Here is a 15,184-nt window from a genome sequence, read left to right as displayed (position 1 = left end):
AGCAACTACGTAATTATATTTAGTAATGGATTCTGTGATAGGTTTGGGGGTGGCAAGAGCAAAGGTACTTTCACACATAATAAACCATAAAGATGGGTCTGATCGGTTATAAACCGGAATTTGGACGGCATAAACATCAGACATTGTGCAAGGTTTTTAAGCCAAAATAAAAGGAAAAATTTAACTAAAGAAAATGAAATTAAATGATAAGTAGAAAACAGAATTATAAAATGATCTATAATTACTACTCATCTGGATCCGGAGGACGAAAACCGATGTAATCCATTACTTCTGGTTTGGAGATCTTGAGTGATGGCTTGTAGTCAAAACCGAAAGTGCTTGAGAACTGTTCATACGATTTAACACAGTCCGGGTTACCATTATGGAGATTTCCGGTTATGTTTTTACCACCAATCCTCGAATTCCATATCACAGATTATGTTCGTACTGCATTAATATAAATATTAACAAGACATAGTGCACAATAAAAATTAAGCTTTATTTAGGAACATCGCGCATACTCCCCGACAGCCTGCCTGTTTCGCTCTGCTCGCTACTCGTAAGAAACTTCTCTTCTAGGGTTGCCACACTTATCGGAGGGCGCAAGGCGCGCTCCTTATCGCCATCACCACAAATTATCTAATCGTTGCCACATGTTCTATTCAAATACTATAATAAAGCTAGAAAGATGTATAAAAGAAATTAAACAAACAAAACAAAAAGGAAACAGTTTTTCACAGACGAATGAGTATTTCTCATTCAATTAATTCAGTTCTCACTTCGCAACAATGAAAAAATACATAAACTCAAAATATCTGTATTAAAAATTACGAAGTAAATCTTAAACACTTATTTCCTCGAAAAAATTCCAGAAAGGATTAAGCATGATTTAATTCGCAATAGTTATCTTTGTAGTTGCGAAGCTAAGTTTCTCTAGATTGGCAACAAATCCACTATTGTGCTGTTTTAAATGTAAACAAGCAATGGCCGCCATCAAAAAAATTATTAGGCTTAGCGGCACTTAAACAACTTTAAAATTGTTGATAATTCTAAATATATTGAATACAGATTTACTAAAGGCATAAAAACCTTAACCAGAAGATAAGAACAACATAATTCAATCATTTTTAAAGCAAAAAATGTACAATTTACAAACATATAAGAGTAAAGAAACTGAGATCACTGAGCCGGGTAAAAGAGTGGATATATATATATAAATATATTTATGTACGTTTGGTGCGGCCGATTGCAACCAAAATACGAGGTGCACATCTACATGTAATAGCAGTCCTATATCCAAAATTTCAACATTCTGAGGCTACTCGTTTTTAAGTTATTCGAGATACGTACGTACATACGTTCGTACAGACGCCACGAAAAATTCTCTTCAGAATCCATTTTAAAGCAGTTTTATAATTTTTTGGAAGAAAAGAGTTTTTTATTCTGTCCTTTCTTAATATACGCAAAAACATTGTTAAATTGCATTCGATAGCGGTCAAAATGGATATTTTCGTTGAAATATGCTGCCTGAAATTTTTCGCGATTACAATACTTCCTTTTTACTTTGTACCAAGGAAGTAAAAATACAACAAACTCTCTTTAGTATGTGAGAAATGTCGCAGATCATTCAAATCGCTCACAGAGCAGAAACCTAAAGCATCAATTAGCCAGCGAATTGTTGTATAGCGAACTATTCGCAGGCTTTGAACTCAGTAGTGTTACTGAATTCCTTAACTGGTTGGCCATTTATAGCCGTTCACTTCACCTCATTTATAGATTTACTGCAATCTTACGCAATTCAACAAAACCCGACTGTAAATGGATAACTGAATTGACTGACGCTCAGCTCCAATGCAGTTGATATTTTGGACGTTGCACAAACCTTTCTGAAAATTAAGAGAAAAATTGTCTCTAGGCTTTAAAAACACATTTTCCAGAAACATCCAAAAAGTCTCGATGTTGACAAAAACTATTGCCATCTCGGCAACAAAAATTGAAGTCGAAGTTTGATGGGAGAGTTTTTCCCACATTCCTTGGTTCTGCTTGAGCTATTCTAGCAATTCAACTGCTGATCGGTTCAAAATTAAAAGATCTATAACATATTGCTGGGGGAAAATAAACAAAACAAAAGCATAATAAATGGTCATAAGCTCGATTGAATAATACACAGTAAAATCATTATATAAAAAATCATAAATAATTAGATAAGTAAATAAAAATAATATATAACACTGTAAAATACATAAATTACAAGCAAACAACCATAAATTTATATAATTTTAATATTATCATGTTGTAGAATGTAGTTTAGACCGGTATTTAAAACGTATTTTAGATTTATTTAAAGCATTATATTCTTGTTGATACGTAGGTACTTAAGAATTCCCACTGCTGTAAATTGTGCCATGCATATTTCGTATCCAAATCGACAAATTGATAACGCTATCTTACTAAAGCGTCAAGTGTGTTTTTAACAAACGTATTTGTCTGCATATTTTGCTTTCACTTTCGACAACATCCGATAGGCGTTTGAAAGGCCTAACGGAATTCTAAATTTCCAGCAAAAAGAAATATGATTCTCGAAGTGAAAAGGTAATTTTTATCTTGATTTCTTTAAGGCTTGGTTTTTTGTAATTATGTACTGCATATTATTGCTGTATAAATTGTGCTACATATACCGGACTGTTCTTCCCTTAAAGCAAAATAGAATTTAACTTCTTATTGATTGAAACATTAATTAATTAAATAACAAACATAGCATCAAAATATTAGAATTAAATTGTTTATCAATTCCACAAAATTCCAAGTGTATGCTTATGATAGTCAAATAACAGTTAATAAAACAGCGGTAATATTAGTAAAGATTTAACACGGGAGAAGTTTTTATATTTAATTACATATAAATTGCTTAGTAGCAGAATTTATGTATAAAAGAGCATCCCTTAGTCACTGATGAATTAACACGTGAGTCAGTTAAAGTATAAACGCTCAGTTTGATTGAAAAGCTTGTCTTGAAGCACTGTGGAGCCTTCCAGTTTTGTGTTACATAAGAAATTAGAAATAAAATAATAAAAAGGAAACCATAATTTAGAATATTATAATATTTACGACGTTAAAATTTATTTCTTATAAATAAAAATTAGTGTGTTTTAAAATTTTGAAATTTGTTCTGATTATTCAAAATATGTAATGGGTATATACAATTTCTATATTAGTGATATACTGCGAAAACAAAAGTTTTGCTTGAACAATCATAATCGTCATGTAGACTTTCCAAAAACAAGGAATTTTATGAAATTAGGCTGAAATATTGATAATGAATAGCACTCTTATAAATTACTTTTAGAAACAAGAACTTTTACAAGATTAGACTTTCAAATCTCAATAGGATTCTAAAAATTTCATTTATTCTCAAAAATACAATGTTCAAGATTTATATTATGTATTATTTAAGAATTTAGAACAAAATTTTATGGATTTGTATTTTCCAAATTAAATTTTTTTTTTATTTTTTCTGCTCTAATGCTTTTTCTCTCAAAGCTTTTCTGTCGCTAAGTCTTTTTCTCTTTGAAAGGGGAGGGTGGAGGGATATTCAAAATAAAAAGTGCAAAGAAAAATTTTAACCTAAATTTGTAATATGCCCTTAATTCTCTAATTTAGTTTAATTTGCTTAATTCTTTTTTCCCTTCTCATTATTTACATAACGAGAAAGACTTAACTAAATCGGTACTTAAAATCAAATTAATCTGTAGCATGCGATCTTACATAACGAAACATTTTAGCTAATCAACGAACAAGATTTCATTATTTCAAATCAGCCGGAAGAGAATCAAAACCTTTTGACACTTTCTCAAGCTTCTGAAAGCGTCGTCCATTTCTGCTCGACTGATTCCGGTTAAAACGTAGCGATTTACTTGCGTCTCAAGATGAAAATCGTCTGCAAATAAATTCCATGAATCTGAAACTAAATTGGTTTCCAAGTTTCATCATTCTATCTACGCAATAAACGACTCTAACTCTCCAAGTAATTACATAAATAAATTTGTGGTATATTTAATTAAAGCTCTGAAGCGTAAGGTTTATAAATTGTTATTACATTTTAAGTTTTTTAATGTAATTGTACTTCTGTTTAAAAGGTCACGAACTCTGTCGATCAACATTCGGAGGGGGGGGGGGAATTTAGATTTCTGAATCAATGGCATTGCTATTTATATGGATCGATATCTTTAGAAGATTTTTAAATCCTGCATGAATATTTTTATATATGTGTTTCTTCTAAGAAATGATGAAGAAACATTAATCCTCAAGGCCTCGACATACATCGTTAAATCACCTCCGGCTGTGTAAACACATCCGTCAAAGAGTCTCTCGGACCTTGTCAGTTGATGAATATTTTTTTTTTTTCTGGAAGAAAACATTAGACGACTGCATTAAAATCTGTTGCTGTTTCTCGTCAACGCATCTGCTAGTTTCGACAATGATAGCATTATTTTGGATTTTATTTAGAAACATAACGAACCCTAAATTTTCTCGAATCCAAATTCTAAATTTTTTCGACTTCTTCATGCATGAATCATAAGGACTGTTGTTAGAATGAATTATTGATAACGGCAAAGTACGCTAGGACCCTCTAAATAAGGCATGGAATGCCTTCGTGGAAGGCTTTCTATGGGAAACTAGCTCATGTTTACGCTAAATAAAGGATGCATAGGGACTATAAAAAAGCCGATGCAGCTAGTCCTTTCATCCGGTTTTAGACTCGAATTGAACTTCCAGTGTTCAGGAATAGTATTTATTTAGCAACTGACGGTATAAAAATGAGAAGTGTAAGAGTAAAACGCTTAATGTTAAAAGTTTTTAACAAGAGTTACATTTTAAATTTGCGTGAAATGAAAACCAATGCTAGGAATCAGGATTCAAAAATACATCTATATTTAATAAGACTGTAGAGACATTAGGTTAATTGGAGAAAATCCGGAGAGAAGAAAAATTAGCAACCGTCTTCGCCGGGAGTCAAACCACGGACCTCTGGAATACCGGACCAGTGTGCAGAACCACTACACCACGAAGGCACGCTAGGAAAGCGGGAGAATTACCTTATAAGATATAAGTGAAATTTAGTAAATCAAGTTATAAGATATTTCTCCCCACCGCCTTAGCGTGCCTTCGTGGTGTAGTGGTCTGCACACTGGGCGCGTATTCCAGAGGTCCGTGGTTCGATTCCCGGCCAAGGCGTTGCTCATTTTTCAAGTTTCCTGCTTCCAAAAAAACCTAATGTCTCTACAGTGCTGCACGAACTAAAGGGTAATGGAGATATTTCTCCTGCCTTCTTAGCGTGCCTTTGTGGTGTAGTGGTCCGCACGCTGGACGCATATTCCAGAGGCCCGTGGTTCGATTCCCGACGAAGGCGTTGCTCATTTTTCATCTCTCCGGCTTCCAAAAAATTACCTTATGTCTCTAGAAAGTATTTAATTAAAGTTGTTTAATTTTGAAAATCAATTTTCCAGTTTAATTTGACGATCAAGAAAATTGAGTGACGTTTAAAAGTTTTTCATTCTTGTATTCCTCTTTGATTCCTTTGATTCCGTTTTTTAAACAAAACAAAAAAAAAAAAAAAAAACGTATAGGAGGGGAATTACCAATAAGCTCAGAGCTCTAAATTCTCTTCAGAAATTTAAGTATGTTGCACCTAGACTCATAAGAGGTGATATTGGTGACTAGGCCCACAGAACTGGAACAATCGCGCACATTTTTTTTAACGAACAACCTCTACTCGACGTGAATAACTTACCAAAGCTCGATGTTAAAACGTGTTTAACGGTTTTCAGGTTAGAATTTGAAAGATTCGAATGACGAATAAAGCCGCAAAGATTCCTATTTTAGAATCTCGAATCTTTTCGTAGGATTCTTGAGGTTCGAGGATTTGAATGTTCCATACCTCGTTTTATCATCTACCAATTTGATGGCTAGCTGGACGGCTGCTGTAATGTTGGTGGAATTTGATGTCAGATATCTGACCGAAGATAAAAAATTGTGTTCTGAGAGGTGGAATTTTTCAGATTAAATTTTGTTTGGTGTCAAATACTGCAAATGTTTCATCCTCAAAACTAACTTTTGATCCTCAAGTTAGTCATGGTCTTCAAGCAATGCAAGAAATTTCTGGATGATGTCGGTACGTAGGTAGCTCTGAAAATTTTGAGACCGGGGCCGAAAATGTGTGCTAAAATCCATTATTTATTAAGTAGATAAATTTGAAATCTTTTATATATACGTAGAGGATAATTTGTGGCAATTTATTTTGTGGAATCATTCAGTTGTTTTAAAGCAGGAGACATGAAAAATGTGCAATGCTCTCGCCGGGACGCGAACCTGGACGCCTCGAATATGCTTTGAATGTGCTACCGTTACACCACGAAGGCATATTGGGAAGAGGGAGAAAATACCTTATCATCTATCGTAAAATAACTTTTGAAAGAAAGGAAAATGAAGCTGACGCGAAAGCATTATTGTGCTATGATTTTTTTATAATTTTAAAATGGGGCTAAATCAAAAACGTGCCTTCAACGTGCACAATTAGCACACAGAAATAAAGCCTCATCTCGTGATATTCAGATGGTTTACATAGAACGTAGTACGTAGAAACCGAAGTTCTCTTCTGGATGAAAACCATACAGGATATCCTCTGTCAGCTATAGTCTCAGAAAAGTGTCAGCTATATGAAAAATGTTAATCGATGATAAACACTGTACATACCAACTGATACAGAATTAACATTGGTTCCGCATATATATATATATATATACACACAAAATTATTCACAAAGAACTGCTCATGAAAATATTAGTTTGTCGTTGGGTTCCGTACAAATTAACAGAGCACCAAAGCTGAAGCGTATCAGAATTAGTAAAGAAATCCTAAAACTAGTTAGACATGTTAGATAACAGGGGATGAACTGTTCATACCGTCTTTTGACTTTCCAAAACATCAAAAATGTTAAGTATGGGTTTTTGAAGATGATCCTTAACCAACAATAGTGATAAGGCAACAAGCAGGGGAAAAAAGTGGTGTATGTCGTTTTCTTGAGAAGTACAGGACTGGTCAAAGCCATACAGTTAAAGGAACAGAAGACACTTACAGCTAATTGATACACCACTAAGTGCCTTCCCTAAATTCTTCAAGAACGAGAAGCATTTTGGGAAGTTCTTCCCGCAGTGCAAATGACGCCAATTTTCAATGTCGTGGCTCTTAACAACATATCCGTTTAGATGAAATCAAGCTTCATCCGTTAAAAACAGTGTAAGGTTATTTCTCCCGCCTTCTTGGCATGCCTTCGTGGTGGGGTGGTCTGCACGCTGGAAGGGTATTCCAGAGGTCTGTGGTTCGATTCTTGATGAAGGCACTGCTCATTTTTCATCTTGCATGCTTCCAAAAATATCTAAAATTTCTACAAGGTCTTTCTTCTCCATTGGCATTAATGAACAATTTGAGCCATACTATAATGCAACCACTTAAGCTGATTGACAGCTCTCAGTTTTTAAGCTACACGAGCACGATGTTGATGAATATTTAGTTTTATTGTCTTTTGTGCATTTTCATTTGATAAATTTTATTGCGATGTCAGTTTTCTCACACTCTTATTGGTGACTGCAACATTTATTACTAGACTTCTTCAATTTTGTCCGAAATCAGCAGAGATGGGTGGTCATTTCGTTTTTACTGTAAACGCTTCCATTTTTTTTTTCTAAATTAAGTTACCAGGCGGAAAAATTGTTGACCTTTTAGGTTCACGGACTTTTAGAACTCTTTAAACACTTCAACAACTTTTCCTTAAGAGTGTGTTACGAGATAATACTCAATCATAAAACTTCGCTCCTCTTGGGGAAACGTCATGACCATCTTGCACTAGCTTAAACTGTAACTGAAATTTCAAGTGATGTGTTACTTATAACATTATAAGGGTGTCATTCATTTTGGAACTCCACGATTTTGAATGCTTGATATGTACGACTTTCGGATCACCAGTGTATCGTTCTCAAAGTTTTTAACTCTGGTTTGTATCTTTTTTATCTTTTAACTTCCTCATCCAAAATAAAACTGAATGGTGATGGTTCAATTTCATAGTAACGTATAGATTACGAAGATCTACATACTCTTCTTAATTCTATTTATAGAGAGATATCGTATTTTATCATTGTAACATTTTTCAGTTCATAACATTTTCCATTTCAAAAAAGTATCGGAGCTTTTAAAATTTGATTTATATTTGAGTTACGTTTTAATTTTATTCAACAGTAACTATTTTAATTTATGAGCTGACAACAATACATATTGTTGCGTGCGTAAGGGTTCGTAATTGATTGAATACACACAGCTTCCATTGATAACGTTTATTTTATCTATCAAAATATTTATTATTTTTTTATTTATCAAAATTTATTTTATTTATCTCACTCCAGAGTTCTGGAATTGCCACAGAAATATTCGCACAGGTGTTCACAGTAGCAAAGAGTACAATCATTAATCACACTTCAAACTAACTTTTAGATGTACTTTTTCAAAAAAAAACAAAAAAAAAAAAAAAAAAAAAAAAAAAAAACAAGGTACATCTAAAAGGCGAAGATTTCAACACTTCGAAGTCTCTCTGAACTAACAACTCAAAACTATTCGCAACAGATGCTCTATCCGGCCTTATATAGTATAGTCGAGAAATTTCTAGTACTTTCACTGGAAAGCATATGAAGGCCAAATACAGATACAGTTACACAAAACATCACATAATATTCAATTACAATACCTATTACGGTGATACAGGAAGGGGACCTAAATGTCACCGAATTTGTCGACATTTCTAGTTAATATTGAGTAAATGGCTATTTCACTAATTTGGCGAGATATCGCCAAGCTGGCAATGGTTTTGGTGACTACTATTTATCACCAAATTTGGCGACTTTTGGCGATCTATCGCTAAGTTTGGCAACAAAAATTAGTTGCCGAAACCGTTGCCAGACTCTCAGGTTTCCATGCATCTCCTCCAGAGACCAGCTAGTCGAAATCAAAGTTCGAAAAAATTTTTAACACCATATGCCAAACATCTAAAGTAATTAGTTAAATATTTAGACCAAAGGGTCAATTTTCCCTGAAGGGCTATTAATTTCGTTTTAGCATTTTGCGTTGGTTCACTATAAATGACGTTTCGCATTTCAAATTGTTGCCACCAAATATTAAAGCCCTGCATTACTATGTTTGAAGATATTAAATAATGAAAAATATGCATAAATGTATGTATATTTCTCGCATTGTGATAAAACAACGGTACATAGAGCCATCAAATTTTGAATGACATAATCCTTCTACGAATATGGGCAAGTAGAAGCCCAAATTTGAAATTTGGAATCTGTTTTATTACCGATTTCGTATTTTGTGAAACTTTAATGAATTTTTTATTAACAAACTCAAAGATTTAAAAGCGAGCGATGGCAACGTTGGACAGAAAAACATTTTTATCTCCTGCGTGTGAGTCTGTATCGGAAGTTCTAAAGATAAGCTCATTTTAAAATTATTTTGCGATATTGCTCTTGAATTGAATTTTATGGTTTAAGTGCGAAGAACATGATATTTAACAAATAAAGGTAACACACAAAACGTTAAATAAATACCTCTTTGGGCGTAATATAAAATCTGAAGACTTTCAGATTTTTTGGTATTTAAAATTTTTTATTTGATCTGTGTCCATCATTATCATTATTGCTTAAAATAATACGAAATATTTTAGTTTTTATGAGTAAATTTTTTTTAAAATAATCATTTTTCACATAAAAGTTTTCCACTAGAAATTACAATTTTAAGGGTTCCCTAAATCGACAGAGTTCGAAGACAACTGCTATAAAGAATAATCTTCTAAATTATTTGCTTTTATACAGAGTCTGATTTACTCAACGGGAAGCGGGACAACTGTCCCTGGCCTTCACATTTTAGGGGAGTTTCCGAATCCTTTTACAATATTTAAAACAGGCCAGATTTTCTATGTTTTATATATTTCAAAATCCTAGCGGAAAAATTAAAAGATAAAATTAGAAGCAAAAGACTTCAAATAAAATTTTAAATTAGACAAAAAGCAGCCTTATCCTTCGCAGATTTTGAATAAAACTCTATTGTTTTCAAAAGGTATCAAACGCGGGTTCCTATTCTTCAGGAGAAAAAATATTTTGCTCTGAAACCACAATAATTGTTGTTATTATTGCGTCCTTAAGAAAAGGGACCTGTATTTGATGACCCTCGAAATCACCAGACTTTTATTCACAATCTGCGTCAAAAACTAAGGTTCTTATTTACCCTAATTTTAATTCGCAAAATATCCAAAATTCTTCCCCCCCCCCCTTTTTTTTTTTTTTTGGTGTGTCTGTGTGTGTGTTCTATGTTTTGTCGCAACAGATGTAGTCTCGATCCTCACTTTGCAAATCGAAAGTCCTTGATATATATATATACATATACATGTACAGAACATACTTCTGTGCTATATAATTGCTAACAGAATCGACATTGTTGTAAATATCTGTTAATATTTAAATTCTATTAGTAACGCTTAAAACACATTTTTGTTATTCCCATAACGCATAGACGTTCATAACGCTAAAAATATCATGTTATTGAATAACTGTTCTTTGGGTGATAATGTATATCGCTTATAAAGCGTATAACGTAGCCTCACTTTTGAGTCGAATCACTTTTGCCATGTATCACTTTTCAAATCAATAACATTTTGTCGAATGCTTGCCTTTCGCTCGTATACATACCAGAGGCTTTGAAAATTCTCTGCTGCAACTTTTAAATCTCAATCCTTTCAGATTTTTTTACTTCAATGATTTTTTCTAGGCTGATAAGTATTTAATCTAACCTACTTTCTGAAAAAAATAAGACTGTGGTTTAGAATGTAAAAGCTTGTATTTTATTCAACAAATAAAAGTTTTTTTTAAAACAACTTTAAATGAAAAAATATTAAATTAATAGTTATTACACGAAATACTTAGTGTAAATAGCATCAGTGCTATCTGCTACGTTGAAACAAATTTTGGAAGGGATACCTCCTCAAGGGGCTTTGTCCTAGCCTTCTAATTTTGTAAATATGTACCTGACTTCATATATTATTTACTTAGGAAAAATAATTTGAAAATGTTATCGTTTTCTGTGAAAAGCAACAAAATATCTGTTATTAAAAATGCATTCTGCAGATACGTATCATATTTTTCGATTCTAAGATACCACCAATGTATTATTAATTTAAACACTAATAACAGAAAATAAAATGCATGAAATGAGATTCTAAATTGAGTCAAATAAATATTTTTTAATAATCAGCTTCAAATAATCCACAACAGTCACACATCTGTTTAAATTAGAATTCCATGGGGAGAAGGCTACGTCATAGAATTAAAGAGATATGATATATCTTCTTGTATGTATCACTTAAAAAAGAAACCTAATTAAGGATGATCATGAAATTTCTAGACAGATATCTTAAGCAATTTAGCTTCTATGACATCACGAGTGACGTCATTCGAGGTTGCGTGACATTTACATTGTTGACTCACGGTATCCTCTGTAAACGTTAGTGTGATTATTTATTTGCCTCATGACCAGTCAGTTGTTGGATCAGGTTCTTAAAATTGCCGAGTATCCTGCGTAATTTTAATCGGAATATTAGCTCCCATACATGATAAAATTGCTTCATTTAGTGATTCTACATTATCTGTAGAATTTCTTACAGAAATCTGTAATTTAACCACAAACTTTCTATATCAATTTATACCGTCTTGTCTTTAAAAAACAATTTCTTTGGAAATGCTGAAATTATCTTCCTGCGCATATTTTTTTCGCTTGTCACTTCACATCTTTTATTAATACAAAGTAATTAGGCATAAGCAAGAAGAGAATTTTAATTTATAATATTTCTTTTCTATTTCTTCGCTAAATGGCGTTATAATCGTTACTCCCGTTCTTATTTTTTATTTGCTTTGTTTATTTGAGCAATGTATTTTCAGGAAAATCTATAGAAAATATTTGCTGTTTAAAAGTTAAATAAAATTCAGTATTAAATAGATATCAGTTTGATATGGAAAAAGAAGGGCTGTGCGAATTTCATTCGGAGTTCAGAAGGGTCTTCTCCCTTCAAGGCGTAAACATTTTGCCAGAAATGTTTCAATTATTCAGATAATATAAACATAAAGTCATAATACATTGCTCATCAGATTACAAGATACATCTCCTTGTTATGGTTGACCATTTTAGTAAGTGGACCGAAATTGTTCCCTTAAAACGAGCCTCCGCGAAATTAGTTACTGATTCTATTTTAAATAAATATATTTTAAAATACGGGGCGCCTCTAACAGTTATATCGGATAATGGTCCTCAATTTGTAAGTAATGTATTTGAAGACATGTGCCAAAAACTGGGCATACGTCATTTAAAAATGGTCCCGTATCGGCCGCAATCAAATATAGCGGAACGGTTCAATAGAAATATAGTGAAAATTATATGTAGTTATGTTAAAAATTTTCATAAAAGCTGAGATAACTATGTCAATGAATTTGCTTTCGCCCTTAGGACCGCAAAACATGATACAACGGGCAAAACTTCTGCTGAGTTATTTTTAACGCCGTTAGATAAATTATTTTATGTGCAACAAAGAGCCCCAGAATTTAAAATGGGTGATATAGAAAAATTAATTAAAGAAGCAAAAAAGAATACAGAAGTAGCACAGAGAAAACAAAAACTTTATTACGACTTGAAACGACGGGGAGTAACTTATAAAGTAGGAGATGAAGTATTGAAAATTAAGCATTCACTTTCTTCAGCACCAGAAGATAAAACCGCCAAATTTTTTCCACGATTTGAAGGACCATATGTCATAGAAAAAATAACTCACGCTGTAGTGGTGTTAAAAGCCAGGAATGGTGAAACATGCTCCGCAAAAATTGATCAAATAAAACCCTACTATGATCGTAATAAAATGCAAATTTTCAAAGATGTTTTGCAGGATCCGGCACGGCAGGCACAAGCTCCAGAGGTGGAACAACGACAAGTACAAGGGCAAGCCATTAGGAGGCAGGAGCAATTCAAAAGAAAGTTTCCCCGCTGGAAATTTGAAGGTAACAAGAAAAAGAAGCCGTTCCTCCGTCCAGAAAAGAGAGCTCACGAACACCCCCAGAATGAAGAAGGGAGAAGTACGACGAATGCAAAGAAAGCCAGGAGAAATAACGGCAACTATAACCCGGCTCCCAAACGGAAGATCTACTCATCGGACAGGAATCTCCGCAGCAAATTTCGCCGAACTGCGGAAGGGCCACCAGCGGCGGAGGAAAAGGTACAAGGAAAATTTGAACGGCCAACAACGAGGTCCAAGCAGGAACGCGGAAGAAGTGTCCCGGTTCCGCCAAGACCAGCTGCCATCAAACGGCCAAGACCAAAGGCAGAGGCGAAAAAGAAGGTATTCAAGGGTGACCGAACTGGAGGAAAAAGAAAGCTTCTAGAGGAAGGCACTGAAGGGCGAGCCCGCACAAGAAGGAGGATAAATCAAACGAGAATCTGCGCTACCTTCCAGGACTGGGCTCAGAAAAGAATGTCCGAATATCACAAAGATAAGTAAAATTTTATGTTACTTTGCAAACTTAAGTTAATCTTTCATTCTTACTGCAAATGGCAGATTTCAAGAAGTTTTACCTCATGTGAGGTCTACCTTTATCGCCAAAAAGGCGAGAAATGAGTTGTTACCGATTTTGGTATTATGTTTTTCAATTACTCGCGCGTAAAACTAAAGTTGATGTATAATAGGAATGTGTAAATACTTAAATATTGTAAAAGTTATTGTATAAATTTTATTTAAAACATTCTGGCAAGAAAGAAGTTTTAGTCTGAAAGACTTTTGAAATGCAGTATTTCAATGTAGAAGAATTGACACTTGCTTGGAAAAGAATAGAAGTTAACAATGTACTACTAATGTATGTTTTTAAAATGCGTAAAATTAACGGCATGTTAATATGTTCTTATATACAATGTGAACTGTTATTTTAAATGTTAAGAAATACTGTGATATGGTAAAAGTGAAAGTAATGCCAAAAAATTTTAAACTTATTCGTGTGACTGTAAAAAGACCAAATTATGGCGAATATGTGTTAAAGGTTGAATGAATGTAGTTAGGCTCTCTGACGCTACACTTCAGAGTTAGCCACTTTCAGAATAGTACCTCAGGGTTTAGAGTTGAAGATAGGGTGTGTTACGAGGTCTTGTTATATTGAATTTTAACACGTTAGTGTTTTGAGTGTTGGAGGCAGTGTTGAACACGTATACATAAACACATTCGTGTTTGGTGTTCTTTTACAACGCATGTCACAGAGCACGGGGAGAGATAATTAAAATAAAATCATGAATGAAATAAGAATGTTAAGAGAAATGTAAATATTTATATTACTTGCCATTTCATTGTGTAACATTTCATTAAACTAGTTTTCCTTCCAGATCTCTGGAAGGAACCAGATTTGAATAAAAGCTCCTTTTTAGATGCGGTACAGATGAAAAATTGGTTGTCCATGGAGCTGATATTGTAAAAACAAATTTTTTTTTTTTTTTTTTTAAATTTCTAGTTTCTAGTGAGAAATGTTTGTAAAAGATTGGCCTCGCGTTAGATTCTAGAGCTAAAAGTTTTCAACAAGGTCGTTTTAGACCTCAGTTTCAAACTAATTAACTCTGGCGGGAAGTATGTAAGGATCTTAAGTTTTACTAACGTTTATTTTTATTTTAAATCTTTACTATCACTTCTTATTTTCTACTTCCGGCCAGAATTAAAAGCTTTAACTTATTTATGCAAATTTGTCTGGCGAACGCCAAGTGCTTAAGTTGTGGTTTTTTGCCAAGCGAAAGAGAGGAAGGAGTTAGTCGAAGCAGGCCGCTTACCTTAGCAGTTTTACTCAGTTGCTGGTTGCCTTCCAGGCCAGAGGTTTAATCCTCGTGATAATTTTTAAACGTATTGTAGTGTTAACAGTTCTCTGTACTACATACGGCTTCCTGTTAATATAAGGCCAATCTTCCACGTAGGCCCTTGTTTATTATTCCAAAGTTAAGTTAGAGTTTAGTTAAATATTTTTATATTCTTACGTTCAGACCACAAGTAGTTGGTCTCTGTATTCCGAAG

At 33.5% G+C, this 15,184-nt stretch overlaps 1 protein-coding gene across 3 annotated transcripts in view; it reads left to right on the top strand.

Annotated features, from left to right (window-relative positions):
* The window catches only part of LOC118186485 (adenylate cyclase type 2-like), a 216,462-nt gene that overhangs the window by 42,168 nt on the left and 159,110 nt on the right, over positions 1–15,184 (top strand). The window contains exon 1 of one of the 3 annotated variants that reach the window (XM_035356586.2): positions 2,496–2,592. The exons of the other annotated variants lie outside the window; for them this stretch is intronic. Coding sequence (XP_035212477.2) covers positions 2,573–2,592 — 20 coding nt within the window. The 5' untranslated portion in view covers positions 2,496–2,572. Of the gene's footprint in view, positions 1–2,495; positions 2,593–15,184 lie in introns of those variants that run through there. 3 annotated transcript variants of the gene reach the window in all.

The sequence above is a fragment of the Stegodyphus dumicola genome, chromosome 4 (assembly GCF_044657685.1).
Source record: "Stegodyphus dumicola isolate Sdum_Otavi_A_Nest chromosome 4, ASM4465768v1".
Lineage (NCBI taxonomy): Eukaryota > Metazoa > Arthropoda > Arachnida > Araneae > Eresidae > Stegodyphus > Stegodyphus dumicola.
Note: the sequence above shows the minus strand (reverse complement) of the source record. Positions and strands in the feature narration are given on the sequence as shown.